At 41.1% G+C, this 18,438-nt stretch overlaps 1 protein-coding gene across 1 annotated transcript; it reads left to right on the plus strand.

Moving 5' to 3' along the window:
* The first annotated feature begins 4,424 nt into the window (after positions 1 to 4,424).
* On the plus strand, positions 4,425 to 5,370 carry OR5B35 (olfactory receptor family 5 subfamily B member 35). Its single transcript, NM_001388586.1, is given in 2 exon segments — positions 4,425 to 4,552; positions 4,554 to 5,370. Coding segments are annotated over 2 exon segments (945 nt in total).
* The last annotated feature ends 13,068 nt before the right edge of the window (positions 5,371 to 18,438 follow it).

Raw genomic sequence — 18,438 nt, forward strand, 5'->3', positions numbered from 1 at the left:
GTTACCACCTCACACCAGTGAGAATGGGGAAAATGAACAAGATAGGAAACAACAAATGTTGGAGAGGATGTGGAGAAAGGGGAACCCTCTTGCACCATTGATGGGAATGTGAACTGGTGCGGCCACTCTGGAAAACTGTGTGGAGGTTCCTGAAAGAGTTAAAAATAGGACTACCCTATGACTTAGCAATTTCACTGCTGGGGATTTACCCAGAAAATACAGATGCAGTTAAATGGCAGGACACTTGCACCCCAATGTTTATAGCAGCAATGTCCAGAATAGCCAAACTGTGGAAAGAGCTTTGGTGTCCATTGAAAGATAAATGGATGAAAAAGATGTGGTCTATGTATACAATGGAATATTATTCAGCCATTAGAAATGAAAAATACCTACCATTTGCTTCAATGTGCAACTGGAGGGTATTATGCTGAGTGATGTAAGTCAATCAGAAAAAGACAAACATTATATGGTTTCACTCATACAGGGAATATAAAAAATAGTGAAAATGAATAAAGGGGAAAGGAAAGAAAATGAATGGGAGATATCAGTGATGGAGACAGAACATGAGAGACACCTACCTCTGGGAAATGAACAAGGGGTAGTGGAAAGGGAGGGCTGGGGGGTAATGGGGTGACAGGCACTGAGAGGGGCACTTGACAGAATGAGCACTGGGTGTTACTCTATATGTTAGCAAATCAAACTCCAGTTTAGAAAAATACCAAAAAGGCGGAAAACTTGGAGCCATACCACAAGGAGAACACCATGGGAAGATGAACACAGAGATCAGGATGAGGCAGCAGAAGACAAGGAACACCAAAGATGGCCAGCAAACCACCCAGCAGCTAAGAGAAAAACATGAAGCAGTTGTGCCCTTACAGCTTTCAGAGGAACCCAACAGAACCACGTTGCCAGTTCGTTGATCTCAGACTTCTAGCTCCAGAAATGTGAGACAATAAATTTCCATTATATAGGCCATTCAGTTTGTGGTACTTTGTTATGGCAGTTCTAGGAAATTAATACAGCTAACAGTATGGATGGGTCTCAGATGCACCATGCTAACTGGAAGAAGCCAGAGTCAAAAGTCTCCATGTGCTAAGATTCTGTTTAAATGACCTTCTTGCAAAGGCAAAACAATATAGACAGAAAATGGTTTAGTGGTCACCATGGGCATTAGGTAAGAAAGGGGTTGATGACAAAGAAGCTCAAAGATTTTCTTTAGATGATGGAACTCTTCCACATCATGATTATGTTAGTGGTTCCATGACCATAGAAATTTGACCACTTTGAACAGTTTTTCAAACTATAATGTAAACCTATTAAAAATTATTATTTGTAAATTACACTTTAATTACAAAGTATAGGGAAAACAAAACTATGCGTTCACCATTAACACATCCAACTAAGTCCCCATAGGCAATTTAATTTATTCTTTCCTAGGAAAATAAGAGCTACAAATGACCTCCTGGGGGACATGCCCAGAGAGCTCATTTCTCTGAAACTCCTTCCTGATGCCCATGAGTTAGTTTCTAAAACTCCCAAGATGACTCAGTGTGACCTTATTTGAGAAGGATCCAACATGTGCCCAGCCCTTCTGGCCACCATCTATTTGTCTGAAGGTTAGTGGCTGTTAGTACATACCGTACTCTCCTCCCACCTTCAAATCCTGACCTGAGGATTTGTCATGAACCTCCAATCATGGCCAGAGAAAGCACCTCAAGATGAAAATTATATTCACCTCAGGCAGGTGTTTTATAGAGGATCCCTCGTTTGCTATTCACAGAAACTACTGCTTGTATTGTATAGGTGAGGCAATTTTCTGCTTTGTTTTAGAGATAAGAAGAATATAAGGGACTCCTTCAAGGGCACACAAAGAATGCATGGTGAATTCGACACTTGAACATGGGTTCCTGGCTTCATATTGTGTTCTTCCTCTCATTTACCTTAGAGATCTTGGAACTACTTGACCAGCGTCTGATAGAGACTGCTTCTCACTTTATGTTTGCATCATCCTATGGCTGAATTTCTGATTCCAAACTCACTCTTCAGGATTGACTGCTCCTTTTCCAGTAGCAAGGTAAGCTTCTACATTCTATCTACACTCTTAGTGAGAAATGTAATTCAAGTGAAACCAATAGGGCATCTATACCTGCTACAGGTTATTTAAGCACAGAAATAAATTTCTAAAGCAGTGAGTTGAGGCTGGATATATGTATCAAAACTTCCATCTACAAGGAGTTTACTGATAATTGTGAAACATTATCATGCCATTCTTCTAAATGAGATTAGTAAAAATAAGATGGATAGGTTATGTTCTGATTAAATAGGTCTTAATTTTATCTCAACCAATATCTGTCGAAAGAATTAAGGAGAGCTGCAGTAAACCAATGATTAACAAGTGACAAATGACCTTCTAAACTCTATCAAGTCAAATGTAAAGAAAAAAAAAACAAAATTCCTACATACAAGATAACATTCAAATAAAGTATATTAAGACATGTAATGGGCCCAAACACAGATCTACAAGCTAAAAATACCAGTAAACTAGAAACCTCCACCCATTGATCCCTGTGATTCAACTATGGGATAACCATAAAGAGGTAAATAATGAGTCTAAGAAAGGGGACACTTTTGGAGCTCCTGGGTGGTTCTGTGGGTTGAGTGTCTACCTTTGGCTCAAGTCATGGTCTCAGGGTCCTGGGATCCAGCCCTGAGTCTGCTTCTCCCTTTCGCTCTACCCCTCACTCTTGCTAATACACATTGTCTTTCTCAAATAAAGAAAATCATTTTTAAAAAGGGGGTGGGACTGGAGGGTATTAAGCTGAGTGAAGTAAGTCAATTGGAGAAGGACAAACAGTGTATGTTCTCATTCATTTGGGGAATATAAATAATAGTGAAAGGGAATATAAGGGAAGGGAGAAGAAATGTGTGGGAAATATCAGAAAGGGAGACAGAACATAAAGACTCCTAACTCTGGGAAATGAACTAGGGATGGTGGAAGGGGAGGAGGGCGGGGGGTGGGGATGAGTGGGTGACGGGCACTGAGGGGCACACTTGACTGGATGAGCACTGGGTGTTATTCTGTATGTTGGTAAATTGAACACCAATAAAAAATTAATTTATTAAAAAAACTAAAAATAAAAAGGGAGTGGGGACACTGTCAACCCAAGCTAAAACATGGGTGTTCAGAAAGAAATCAAGCCAAACAATGACTCACATGCAGGTGCTGGAACAGCCACTCAGGCAGGCAGAGGACAGACAGATTGAGCAACACTGAGGACACAGAAGGTCCCAGGGGACCAAGTGTGCACTATAAGCCATACTGAAGATGGAGGCTAACCAAGCTTTGAACATCACCCCTGACATTTCTGAAACCACCAGAGAGGCCACCTTTCTCATCCTAATACTGACATTATACCTTACACTGATCAGGCTGTGTTAAATATTTGGCATTTTGGTTACTGGTTTTATATATCATTTACTTCTTCTAATAATACCTTGAGTGAGGTCTCATTACTATTTCCATGTTGTAGATGAAGAAAAACAGGTTCTGGGAGTTAAGGTAGTACCAATGACTCTTCAGGAGAGAATGGTAGGGCTGACATGCCCCTGGTCCCAGAGCCCAAGCTTTACTTTAGATGATGCCCACCCCTCAGACTGCCTCTGCTGGTTGTCTGAGACCCTGCTGCTGCCATATCCCAGTGCATGTTCTATACACATCTCTCTCTGTTACTTCACTGTGAAACCCCAAACTCTGAGTTCAGGACATGGGAGACATAGCATGATTGTTAACTGAGTTAAATTCAATTTAATTTAAATTCAATTGAGATCAGTGGACATGGGAATCACTCTGCCTGGGTGCAAAATTTGACTTTGGCAGTAATAATTGTGCAAACTCAAAAATACAATATTCAAGCTCTGTACTTCATAAATTAAATGGGGATAACAAGTAATCAATCTCATGGATTTGTTGAGAGTAATAAATGAATATTCATATAATATGTCTAGAGCAGTTCCTGGCACATAAGAACCATAGATATAAGCATGTACTAGGTTCAGAAAAACTGAATTGACAGATAGATTCATTCTAGATGATTCATCAAAATCAAGACATTACATTCTCTACACCTCTGTTTACAAATTTACAAAACTTAAAACTTGGAAAATAATCCATGAAGATGTTTCAGCTTCAACAGTGTCAAACTCTACAGATAATTTGTGCCTTAACATTTATTGTCTATTCCATACTTTAGATATGGAGAATCTTGCAAGAACAAGTTCTTGCCATAATGAAATAGTGTATGTATATACAACACAAGCACACATAACACAAAATTGAATGAGTTTCACATCACTATCTCATTTGTTTATGACTGTTCCTTTATTTCCTGTGGCTACAGGGCATCCTGTGATTCCCAACAATACTCATGAAGAACAACACAAAAGTGACTGAGTTCATCCTACTGGGACTAACCAATGCCCCAGAGCTACAGATCCCCCTCTTTATCATGTTCACCCTCATTTACCTCATCACTCTGGCTGGGAACCTGGGCATGGATGGTGCTGATTCTCTTGGACTCCCATCTCCACACTCCCATGTACTTTTTTCTCAGTAACCTCTCTCTGGTGGACTTTGGTTACTCTACAGCTGTCACTCCCAAGGTCATGGCTGGGTTACTTAGAGGAGACCAGGTCATCTCCTACAATGCATGTGCTGCTCAGATGTTCTTTTTTGTAGCCTTTGCCACTGTGGAAAATTATCTCTTGACCTCAATGGCCTATGACCGCTATGTGGCTGTGTGCAAACCCCTCCATTACGCCACCACCATGACAACAGGGGTGTGTGCTTGGCTATCCATAGGCTGCTACTTCTGTGGATTTCTAAACACCTCAATCCATACTTGGAACATTTTTAGGCTCTCCTTCTGTAATTCCAATGTGATCCATCACTTTTTCTGTGATGTACCGGCAGTCATGACTCTCTCTTGCTCTAATAGACATGTCAGTGAGCTGGTTCTTGTCTTTGTAGCAGTCTTCAACATATTTTTTGCTCTCCTCATTATCTTGATTTCCTACTTATTCATTTTTATCACTATCCTGAAGATGCCCTCAGTGGAGGGATACCTGAAGGCCATATCCACCTGCGTCTCCCACCTCACTGCAGTGTCCATCTTCTATGGGTCATTCAACTTCATGTACATACAGCCCACCTCCAGCTACTCTATGGACACAGACAAAATCGCATCTGTGTTCTATTCTATGATCATCCCCATGCTGAATCCCCTGGTCTATAGCCTGAGGAACAAAGACGTCAAGAATGCTTTCAATAAAGTTGTTGAGAAGGTTAAACTGCCTTTAAGCTTCACCTCTTAGGGCTGTAGGATCCACAGTCACCTAGATTCATCTTTGTCAGATTTTCATCATGCACAAACTCACAGTTTACAGCCCACAGTGCATTTAAATTACTGACATGATACTTTCCTCTTCAAAATTCTGTTACTAAAAAAAAAAGAATATGTCCAGTTGTGTAACATCTGGATGAGAATATCCATGAGGACTTTAAATATTTAATGATCATGCTTACCATGAACCTTATTAATTATAATTGATTTATTCATACTGTTCACATTTTCTCCACCACACGATGATGCAAGCATATATGTAAAACAGGGCTCAAGCCCATGAAAAGAATGCGTGCAAGGATCCATGTGTGCACAAACACACAAGAGTGGGAAATTTGTTAAAGGAGGGAGCTGAGGAATATTCCATAGTATACATAAACCAGCCATTAGAAATGACACCCTACCATTTGCTTCGACGTGGATGGAACTGGAGGGTATTATGCTGAGTGAAATAAGTCAATCGGAGAAGGACAAACATTATATGGTCTCATTTATTTGGAGAATATAAAAAATAGTGAAAGAGAATAAAGGGGAAAAGAGAAAAATAAGTGGGAAATATCAGAAAGGGAGACAGAACATGAAAGACTCCTAACTCTGGGAAACGAACTAGGGGTGGTGGAAGGGGAGGTGGGCGGGGGGGTGGGGGTGACTGGGTGATGGGCACTGAGGTGGGCACTTGACGGGATGAGTACTGGGTGTTATTCTATATGTTGGCTAATTGAACACCAATAAAAAATAAATTTATAAAAAGAAGAATTTGACTAAGAAGAATCAGTTTCTAAATGTGAAAGTGTAAAACAGTAATAGTTATATGTTACATGATATGTAATGTAAATATATCATTGCAGCTAATGAATAAATATCATGAGTACAAAAAAAAGGAGGGAGCTGAAACATGGCTAGCTTTTAATAAAAAGTTAAAATAATTAATTGTGGATCAGAGTATAAGTTAAAATCTAGGATTTTTTATTTCTCTACTTAAAAAACTACTCCAAGAATCTAAATGAAGAACATGACATGGATTTTTAAATAAAGGTAGACCTGCACCCCAATGTTCATAGCAGCAATGTCCACAATAGCCAAACTGTGGAAAGAGCCAAGATGTCCTTCAACAGATGAATGGATAAAGAAGATGTGGTGTATGTATACAATGGAATATTATTTAGCAATCAGAAAGGATTTACACTGGTGTGGATGGAACTGGAGAGTATTATGCTAAGTGAAATGAGTCAATCAGAGAAATGCAATCATTATATGGTCTCACTCATATGTGGAATATAAGAAATAGTGAAAGGGACCGTAAGGGAAGAAGGGGAAACTGAATGGGGAAAAATCAGAGAGGTAGGCAAACCATGAGAGACTCCTAATTCTGAGAAACAAACTGTGGGTTGCAGGAGGGGAGAGGAGTGGGGGGAGGGGGGAACAGTGACGGACATTAAGGAGGGGGCATGTGATGTGATGAGCACTGGGTGTTATATGCAACTGATGAATTATTGAAAACTGCTTCTGAAACTAATGATGTACTATATGTTGGCTAATTGAATTTAAATTTTAAAAAAGAATATTTTGGGACACATGGGTGGCTCAGCGGTTGAGTGTCTGCCTTCAGCCCAGGGTGTGATCCTGGAATCCCGAGATCGAGTCCCACATCGGGATCCCTGCATAAAGCCTGCTTCTCTCTCTGCTTATGTCTCTGCCTCTGTGTGTGTGTCTCTCATGAATATATAAATAAATAAAATTTTTTTAAACTTTTTAAAAATTAAATAAATAAATAAAATAAAAGAATATTTGGAAGGGAGCCTAGTATAATTAAACCATTGAAAAATAAAGAAATAAATAAAGGTAGATTTTGTTAGCCTCTATTTTTTCAGAGCTATAATATCCTAAAGGAGTAAATATTTGTCCTCAGCAAGTCGTTTGGTAGAAAAAGTAGGGTCACATGATAACTTTCAAAAGCAAGAAGGTCAGAGAACCAGAAAAGGGGATCGATTGATAATAAAGCAATTTGTCAATTTTTCTATGGAGGACTACCAACTCTTCAACTGTATAAGATAAATGCCCTAAGTAATGGTCGTGTTATCTATTTTTCCCTCTGGAAATTCTATGAGATGGCTAGTGACCTCAGGCAGGGACACTTCAGTTTCAGATGAGCGACATCATGTCCTGCCACCGTTCTCCTTCCCTCCACTTCACTCCCACTGAATTCCCTGGTGTTTCTGGAAAATCTCAGCTCCCTCCTACCTCAGGGCCTTTATATTTGCTATTGCCAATGCTCAGAAAGCTCCCTCATTATCTCAGAGTTCTGGAATCGAGCCCCATGTCAGGCTCTCTGCTCAGCAGAGAGTCTGCTTCTCCCTCTCCTTCTGTGTACTTGCTCTCTCTTTCTCTCAAGTAAATAAATAAAATCTCTTAATAAAAAAGAAAAAAGTATCATTCTAGTTTATTGTGATACATCTGTCAAAACCTAGAAACTTGGTTACTCATTACTATTGCTACATTACTATTATCTAAACTTCAAATATTTTTTCAGATTTTATTATTTTTCAATTAATGTCCTTTTCCTCCTAAAAGTTCCAAGCCAGGATACAACACTGAATGGAGTCCTTATGCTCTGTAGTCTATGACAATTTCTCAGTCTTTATTTGCTTTTCATTACCATAATAGCTTTGAGAAATACTGGTCAGGTATTTTGTCTAATGTTTTTCAATTTGCCCTTGTTTTTTTTTTTTCCTCATGATTAGACAGGAGTTACAGATTTTGAGCAAGAATAAGAAATGTCTTTCTTGCCATGTCCTATCAGGGCATGTATGTTACCAATGTGACTTATCACTGAGGATGTTAACCTTGATCATTCCACCAAGATATTTTTGCTGCTGTATTCACTGTAAAGTTATTTGTTTTCCGTGTTGTATACTCCATTCTTCGTAACTTGGTAACAATGTCCAGTCCACACTCAAAGTGGCTGAGTAATAGACTCCACTCTGGGGAGAGGGGGTCCTAAATATATCATTTAGAATTCTTCTAAAACAAAGTCTCTTTTCTTTTACTTTGTTTCTTTGTTGGTTTTCATAGGCATGAGTTCATGCATCTTTGTTCTACACTCTGGTAATAATTACATACTCTTATTTGTTTTATTACTCATCTTGCTCCATCATGGCCATGGAGGGCATCTTCCATGTGATCTGTTTCCTTCGGACATGTCTCAATCCTTCTCTTTATGTTTTTGGTTTTGTTTTGCTTTGTTGTTTTTTTTTTTCTTTCTTTCTGTAAGGATCAGTTGCTCTAGGCTCGGCTTGTATTTTTCCTATCTCAGCCCTAAAATCAGTGATTTGTACTATTTCTTTTAATTAGAGAATTATAATTAGGAAAAAAGATCTGAGGACTGGGTGTTCTTGTTGCTACTGGGGAGTCACTTCTAGGCCGTCTAGGCAGATAGTTATCACATATGTGTGTGTGTGTGTGTGTATGCTCCTGTGTATACAAACAAATCTATCAAATCTACAGTTTTTGTATCTATAATATATATCAAGAGAGAGAAGAGAGAGTGAGAAACATGACTTCATAGGGATGTCTTTAATATAAGCCCTTTTATTTCAGCCTTTCTGCTTACTTCTCTGACCAATTCCAGTTTTTTTTTTCAACTCTAGAATATATGTAAAGCCATTCAAAATTGTTAACTAGTGCCCCCGTGGGCAACAATTTACCAACTAGAGTACAATATTTCTGGAATGTTCCTTCTATTTTTAGCCTGTGAAGTTGATAACTTCCAATCAACACATTATATCAACTATTTTTTCCTCCCCCTTCCTGTGCCTTATTTTGTAATAGTTTGCATTCTGGTCCACAGCCCTCTCACCTTCCAGTTGATTTTTTTTTTTTTTAACTTGTAAAGTTCGCTTGAAGTGATGTATAATTGTATAGGGCTTGACAAATCCATACGTTCATGTATCTGCCATCCCAATACCATGCAGGATAATTCTATCCCTCTAAAAACTCCCCTATCTGTCTCTTTGTGGACAACAACTTACTCTTCTCTAACCCCTGGATAAACTGAACTATCATTTATCCTTATAGGTTTTCCTTCTCCAGAATATCATATGCACAGAATTATATAACATGTGGTCTGATTCTTTTACCCTCTGATTTGGGTCTGAATCTTTCACTTATTAAAATACACTTAAAATTATTTATTTTGGGGGCACCTGGGTGGCTCAGTTAAGCATCTACCTTTGGTTCATGTCATGACCTCAGGGTCCTGGGATTGAGTCCTGCATTGGGCTCCCTGCTCAGCAGGAAGTCTGCTTCTCCCTCTCCCTCTATCCCTCCCCTTGCTCACGCTCTCTGTCTCAAATAAATAGATATAAATAAATAAATAAATAAATAAATAAATAAATAAATAAAATCTTTTATTTTTTTTTAATTTATTTTTTATTGGTGTTCAATTTACTAACATACAGAATAACACCCAGTGCCCGTCACCCATTCACTCCCAACCCCGCCCTCCTCCCCTTCTACCACCCCTAGTTCGTTTCCCAGAGTTAGCAGTCTTTACGTTCTGTCTCCCTTTCTGATATTTCCCACACATTTCTTCTCCCTTCCCTTATTTTCCCTTTCACTATTATTTATATTCCCCAAATGAATGAGAACATATAATGTTTGTCCTTCTCCAACTGACTTACTTCACTCAGCATAATACCCTCCAGTTCCATCCACGTTGAAGCAAATGGTGGGTATTTGTCATTTCTAATAGCTGAGTAATATTCCATTGTATACATAAACCACATCTTCTTTATCCATTCATCTTTTGTTGGACACCGAGGCTCCTTCCACAGTTTGGCTATCGTGGCCATTGCTGCTATAAACATCGGGGTGCAGGTGTCCCGGCGTTTCATTGCATTTGTATCTTTGGGGTAAATCCCCAACAGTGCAATTGCTGGGTCGTAGGGCAGGTCTATTTTTAACTCTTTGAGGAACCTCCACACAGTTTTCCAGAGTGGCTGCACCAGTTCACATTCCCACCAACAGTGTAAGAGGGTTCCCTTTTCTCCGCATCCTCTCCAACATTTGTTGTTTCCTGCCTTGTTAATTTTCCCCATTCTCACTGGTGTGAGGTGGTATCTCATTGTAGTTTTGATTTGTATTTCCCTGATGGCAAGTGAGGCAGAACATTTTCTCATATGCATGTTGGCCATGTCTATGTCTTCCTCTGTGAGATTTCTGTTCATGTCTTTTGCCCATTTCATGATTGGATTGTTTGTTTCTTTGGTGTTGAGTTTAATAAGTTCTTTATAGATCTTGGAAACTAGCCCTTTATCTGATATGTCATTTGCAAATATCTTCTCCCATTCTGTAGGTTGTCTTTGAGTTTTGTTGACTGTATCCTTTGCTGTGCAAAAGCTTCTTATCTTGATGAAGTCCCAATAGTTCATTTTTGCTTTTGTTTCTTTTGCCTTCGTGGATGTATCTTGCAAGAAGTTACTATGGCCGAGTTCAAAAAGGGTGTTGCCTGTGTTCTTCTCTAGGATTTTGATGGAATCTTGTCTCACATTTAGATCTTTCATCCATTTTGAGTTTATCTTGGTGTATGGTGAAAGAGAGTGGTCTAGTTTCATTCTTCTGCATGTGGATGTCCAATTTTCCCAGCACCATTTATTGAAGAGACTGTCTTTCTTCCAATGGATAGTCTTTCCTCCTTTATCGAATATTAGTTGCCCATAAAGTTCAGGGTCCACTTCTGGATTCTCTATTCTGTTCCACTGATCTATGTGTCTGTTTTTGTGCCAGTACCACACTGTCTTGATGACCACAGCTTTGTAGTACAACCTGAAATCTGGCATTGTGATGCCCCCAGATATGGTTTTCTTTTTTTAAAATTCCCCTGGCTATTCGGGGTCTTTTCTGATTCCACACAAATCTTAAAATAATTTGTTCTAACTCTCTGAAGAAAGTCCATGGTATTTTGATAGGGATTGCATTAAACGTGTATATTGCCCTGGGTAACATTGACATTTTCACAATATTAATTCTGCCAATCCATGAGCATGGAATATTTTTCCATCTCTTTGTGTCTTCCTCAATTTCTTTCAGAAGTGTTCTATAGTTTTGAGGGTATAGATCCTTTACATCTTTGGTTAGGTTTATTCCTAGGTATCTTATGCTTTTGGGTGCAATTGTAAATGGGATTGACTCCTTAATTTCTCTTTCTTCAGTCTCATTGTTAGTGTATAGAAATGCCACTGACTTCTGGGCATTGATTTTCTATCCTGCCACGCTACCGAAATGCTGTATGAGTTCTAGCAATCTTGGGGTGGAGACTTCTGGGTTTTCTATGTAGAGTATCATGTCATCGGCGAAGAGGGAGAGTTTGACTTCTTCTTTGCCAATTTGAATGCCTTTAATGTCTTTTTGTTGTCTGATTGCCGAGGCTAGGACTTCCAGTACTATGTTGAACAGCAGTGGTGAGAGTGGACATCCCTGTCTTGTTCCTGATCTTAGGGGAAAGGCTCCTAGTGCTTCCCCATTGAGAATGATATTTGCTGTGGGCTTTTCATAGATGGCTTTTAAGATGTCGAGGAATGTTCCCTCTATCCCTACACTCTGAAGAGTTTTGATCAGGAATGGATGCTGTATTTTGTCAAATGCTTTCTCTGCATCCAATGAGAGGATCATATGGTTCTTGGTTTTTCTCTTGCTGATATGATGAATCACATTGATTGTTTTACGGGTGTTGAACCAGCCTTGTGTCCCAGGGATAAATCCTACTTGGTCATGGTGAATAATTTTCTTAATGTACTGTTGGATCCTATTGGCCAGTATCTTGTTGAGAATTTTTGCATCCATGTTCATCAGGGATATTGGTCTGTAATTCTCCTTTTTGGTGGGGTCTTTGTCTGGCTTTGGAATTAAGGTGATGCTGGCTTCATAGAACGAATTTGGAAGTACTCCATCTCTTTCTAACTTTCCAAACAGCTTTAGGAGAATAGGTATGATTTCTTCTTTAAACGTTTGATAAAATTCTCCTGGGAAGCCATCTGGCCCTGGACTCTTGTGTCTTGGGAGGTTTTTGATGACTGCTTCAATTTCCTCCCTGGTTATTGGCCTGTTCAGGTTTTCTATTTCTTCCTGTTCCAGTTTTGGTAGTTTGTGGCTTTCCAGGAATGCGTCCATTTCTTCTAGATTGCCTAATTTATTGGCGTATAGCTGTTCATAATATGTTTTTAAAATCGTTTGTATTTCCTTGGTGTTGGTAGTGATCTCTCCTTTCTCATTCATGATTTTATTAATTTGAGTCTTCTCTCTCTTCTTTTTAATAAGGCTGGCTAATGGTTTATCTATCTTATTAATTCTTTCAAAGAACCAACTCCTGGTTCTGTTGATCTGTTCCACAGTTCTTCTGGTCTCGATTTCGTTGAGTTCTGCTCGAATCTTTATTAACTCCCTTCTTCTCTTGGGTGTAGGATCTATTTGCTGTTTTTTCTCTAGCTCCTTTATGTGTAAGGTTAGCTTTTGTATTTGAGTTCTTTCCAGTTTTTGAATGGATGCTTGTATTGCGATGTATTTCCCCCTTAGGACTGCTTTTGCTGCATCCCAAAGATTTTGAACGGTTGTATCTTCATTCTCATTAGTTTCCATGAATCTTTTTAATTCTTCCTTAATTTCCTGGTTGACCCTTTTATCTTTTAGCAGGATGGTCCTTAACCTCCACGTGTTTGAGGTCCTTCCAAACTTCTTGTTGTGATTTAGTTCTAATTTCAAGGCATTATGGTCCGAGAATATGCAGGGGACAATCCCAATCTTTTGGTATCGGTTCAGACCCGATTTGTGTCCCAATATGTGGTCTATTCTGGAGAAAGTTCCATGTGCGCTTGAGAAGAATGTGTATTCAGTTGAGTTTGGATGTAAAGTTCTGTAGATATCTGTGAAATCCATCTGGTCCAGTGTATCATTTAAAGCTCTTGTTTCTTTGGAGATGTTGTGCTTAGAAGACCTATCGAGTATAGAAAGAGCTAGATTGAAGTCACCAAGTATAAGTGTATTATTGTCTAAGTATTTCTTCACTTTGGTTAATAATTGATTTATATATTTGGCAGCTCCCACATTCGGAGCATATATATTGAGGATTGTTAAGTCCTCTTGTTGAATAGATCCTTTAAGTATGATATAGTGTCCCTCTTCATCTCTCACTACAGTCTTTGGGGTAAATTTTAGTTTATCTGATATAAGGATGGCTACCCCTGCTTTCTTTTGAGGACCATTCGAATGGTAAATGGTTCTCCAACCTTTTATTTTCAGGCTGTAGGTGTCCTTCTGTCTAAAATGAGTGTCTTGTAGACAGCAAATAGATGGGTCCTGCTTTTTTATCCAGTCTGAAACCCTGCGCCTTTTGATGGGGTCATTAAGCCCGTTCACATTCAGAGTTACTGTTGAGAGATATGAGTTTAGTGTCATCATGATATCTATTCAGTCTTTGTTTTTGTGGACTGTTCCACTGAATTTCTTCTTAAAGGGGAATTTTAGGAGTCCCCCTTAAAATTTCTTGCAGAGCTGGTTTGGAGGTCACATATTCTTTTAGTTGCTGCCTGTCTTGGAAGCTCTTTATCTCTCCTTCCATTTTGAATGAGAGCCTTGCTGGATAAAGTATTCTTGGTTGCATGTTCTTCTCATTTAGGACCCTGAATATATCCTGCCAGCCCTTTCTGGCCTGCCAGGTCTCTGTGGAGAGGTCTGCTGTTACCCTAATACTCCTCCCCATAAAAGTCAGGGATTTCTTGTCTCTTGCTGCTTTAAGGATCTTCTCCTTATCTTTGGAATTTGCAAGCTTCACAATTAAATGTCGAGGTGTTGAACGGTTTTTATTGATTTTAGGGGGGGATCTCTCTATTTCCTGGATCTGAATGCCTGTTTCCCTTCCCAGATTAGGAAAGTTTTCAGCTAGAATTTGTTCAAATACATATTCTGGCCCTATGTCCCTTTCGGCGCCCTCGGGAACCCCAATTAAACGTAGGTTTTTCTTTCTCAGGCTGTCGTTTATTTCCCTTAATCTATCCTCATGGTCTTTTAATTGTTTGTCTCTTTTTTCCTCAGTTTCCCTCTTTGCTATCAACTTGTCTTCTAGGTCACTCACTCGTTCTTCCACCTCGTTAACCCTCGTCGTTAGGACTTCTAGTTTGGATTGCATCTCATTCAATTGATTTTTAATTTCTGCCTGATTAGCTCTAAATTCTGCAGTCATGAAGTCTCTTGAGTCCTTTATGCTTTTTTCTAGAGCCACCAGTAGCTGTATAATACTGCTTCTGAATTGGCTTTCTGACATTGAATTGTAATCCAGATTTTGTAACTCTGTGGGAGAGAGGACTGTTTCTGATTCTTTCTTTCGAGGTGAGGTTTTCCTTCTAGTCATTTTGCTCAGTGCAGAGTGGCCAAAAGCAAGTTGTATTGGGAAAAAGAGAAAAAGAGAGGAGAGAAAGAAGGAAAGAAAAGAGAAATAGAAAAAAAAGGGAAGAGAAAAAAAAACGAAAGAAAAAAAAGAAGAAAAAGAGAAAAAGAAAGGAGAAAAAAAAGGGGGGGGTGGGGGAAGGAAACAAATCAAAAAGCAAAACAAAACAAAGCAAAAAAACAAAAAAACAAAAAAAAAAAACAAAAAAACAAAAAAAAAAAAAAAAAAAGAACCACAGGGGAGTATCTTCTGATTCTGTGTTCTTTAAGTCCCTTGGTTCTCCTGGAAATTGTCCGTCTAGCGGGTCTTCTGGGGGAGGGGCCTGTTGTGCTGATTTTCAGGTGTTAGCAGTTGGGGGAGCTGCTGTGCCCCTGCCTGGTGCAGGGCTCAGTGGGGGTTGTTTACCCCGTGAGGCCGCAGGAGGAACAGCCCCAGTGGCGGGGCAGCTCTGGAAACCTGGATTCAGCTCCGGCAGGAACTCCGTCTGCAGGGCCTGGAGGCTCCGGGCGGGGCCGCTGATCTGCTCAGCTCGGGGCAGGAGCGTCCTTGCTGTCCTGGGCCCTCCCGGTCTCTGCCTGTCCCGGGGGAGGCCGGATCCTGGGCTGTGTCCCAGCGCCCTGTGCTCCGGGTCCTGCGCTGTTGGATTCGCGCTCCCGGGCCGCGCAGCCCCCTCCGCGGAGCCGCCGCCCTAGCCCCTCCGAGCTGCTCCTGGAACCGCGCAGCCCCCTCCGCACGGAGCCTCTTCCTCTGCCCGAGCCCGGCCGAGCTGCTCCCGGGGCCGCGCAGCCCCCTCCGCGGAGCCGCCGCCCGAGCCCCCCGAGCTGCTCCGGGTCCCGCCGTGCGCGCTGCAGCCCTTGGGGAGCTCGGCGCACTCTCCTGGGCGCGGAGTTGCTGTTACTGTCCCAGGGAGCCCGAGGGCATCCCCGCCCTCCTGGGTCCTGCTCCAACTCCCCGCGAGCCCCTTTCCCCCGGGAAGGTCGGTGCAGCTCCTGCGTCTCCGGGACGGGGCTCTCCTGTCCTGGGGACACTCGCCCCGGCCTCAGCCCGGCTCCTCGCGGGCCCCCTCCCCCTTGGAGGCCTTTGTTTCTTTACTTCTTTTTCCCCGTCTTCCTACCTTGATAGAAGCGCGAACTCTTCTCACTGTTGCATTCCAGCTGGTCTCTCTTTAAATCTCAGGCCGAATTCATAGATTTTCAGGATAATTTGAAGGTTTTCTAGGTAGTTTGGTGGAGACAGGTGATTTGGAGACCCTACTCTTCCGCCATCTTGCTCTTCCCCCAATAAATAAATAAAATCTTTTAAAAGCCAATTATGTTGTTCTAAGAATCATCAGCTCATATCTTTTTATTACTGAATAGTATTCCATTTACCTACCACTCAACCAGTTTACTTAACCATTCACCTTTGGGAGTACATCTGGTTGCCTCCTAGTCTTGATGATTCTCCATGAAGCTGCTATAAACATTTGCAAGCAGCATTTTGGGGACATGCACTTTCAGTTTATTGTGGTAAATACCTAAGGGTACAAGTGCTGGGTCATATACCAAGTCCATGTATAACTTGATAAGGAATTGCCAAATTGTTTTTCTTTTGAATTACCACAATGCAAAATGACTGATTATTCCTATGGCTCCAAATCTTTATAGTATTGGATACTGTCAGGCTTGGGTTTTGGGTTTTGTTTGTTTGTTTGTTTGTTTTTTTTGACATTTTAATAGATGCATGGTGATAATCTTTGGGGTTTTAGTATATGTTTTTCTAACACCAAATTCTATTGAGCATCTTTTCATTTGTATATTTCCCATTTCTCTCTCTTCTGGTAAAAGTTCTGACCATTTGCACATTTTTTGGAGTTGTTTGTTTCTTATTGTTGTGTTTTAGGGGTACTCTAAATTTCTATAAAAGAATCTTTTATACAGTGACATCAGCCATTGGCAGAGTATGAGATACCAACTTCATCCTCCCAATAAAACAACAATTAGCTATCCATGAACAGAAATAGCCCTGGAAGGGCTTGAGAATCCACAGTAACACAGTGGAGTAAAGCACCGAGAATAACTGTGCTCAGACAGCTGAGACATTTGGAGCCCTGCCAGGAACAAAGATGTGGGTTCTCAGTGTCAGCCACACAGAGAGTGCTACCCTGGTCTCCAGTGCCACTAGGACTCCCCACAGTCTTGGCAGCGGAGGACCCCTGCGAGCCCCAATGCATTTGTTAGTGCAGACCCAAGAGCCTGCTCCACAGAGGACAACTGTGGCTTAAGCCACTGAGGTAACCAACAACCATTGCAGCTGTAGACTCTCTAGAGAGGGAGACAGTGCTGTGTGCCCCACCCCCAAGAAAGAGCCACATTTGTACCCCCTGGGCTTTGGGGCTGCTCCCCCTCCAACAGTTCAGCATCCGGGGCTCAAGAGCCACATGGCTCAGGGCACCCCCGCTGTAGATGCCAGCTCCATGGTGGTTTTGCATGTGCCTGCCTTCTAGACTCTGCATCCACAGCCACTCTGCATGCCCCACCCTTCAGCCACCAGAACCACTGTCAATGCAGCCTAGCCTGCTCCTGGAGTCCCAGGATCACAGCAGCTCTGCACATGCCTCCCAGCTGCTCAGCCTCTCCACCAGTGTCTGCACCTACAATGCCCAAGCCACCATTCCAACAGGCAAGTCCACACACCAGACCCCAGTGCTGTGTTCACTATAGGCATGGCCCTTCCCCAGATACCAGCTCCGTGTCTGCTCTGCAAACATTCAGACTTAAAGCACCAAGCTACAGGCACCAGGAGTGCTCATGACTCAGACCCTGAAGCTGCCGTACCTCTGACCTGTGCCCTCTCTACACTCTGCTCCATAGAGCAAGAAAAGATCCCTAGTAGCTAAAGCAACTTGAGAAAGAACATCATACTTCCTGATTTCAAACCATATTAAAAAGCTGTAGTAATTGAAACAGTATGACTGTTCCATAAAAACAGACCCATAGAACTATGGAACAGAAGACAGAGCCCAGAAATAAATCAACATACATACAGTCAATTGACCTTTAACAGAAGTGCCAAGAATAAAGAGCGAAGAGTGGGAAAAGAACAGTATCTTCAATAAACAGTGGTGGGAAAACTGGATATCCATATGCAAAAGAATGAAATGGGACACGCATCTTAACCCAGATGCAAAAATGAATTCAATGGATTAAAGACTTAAACATAAGATCTGAAACCATAAAACACCTAGAAGAAAACACAAAAGTAAATCTCCCTGACATTGGTGTTAACAATGAGTTTTTGGGTTTGACACTGAAAACACAGGCACAAAAGTAAAAATAAGTAAACAAGACTATGCCAGGGGTGCCTGGGTAGCTCAGTTGGTTATACGTCTGCCTTTGGCTCGGGTCATGATCTCAGGGTCCTGGGATCGAGTCCTACATCATGGTCCCTGCTCTGCAAGGAGCCTACCTCTCCTTTGGCCTCTGCCTCTCTCTATCTATCTCTCATGAATAAATAAATAAAATCTTTAAAAACAAAACTCAAGACTATGCCAAACTAAAAAATTTCTGGTCCAGCCACTCTGGAAAACTGTGTGGAGGTTCCTCAAAGAGTTAAAAATAGATC

This window comes from Canis lupus, chromosome 18, assembly GCF_011100685.1.
Source record: "Canis lupus familiaris isolate Mischka breed German Shepherd chromosome 18, alternate assembly UU_Cfam_GSD_1.0, whole genome shotgun sequence".
Taxonomy (NCBI): Eukaryota; Metazoa; Chordata; class Mammalia; order Carnivora; family Canidae; genus Canis; species Canis lupus.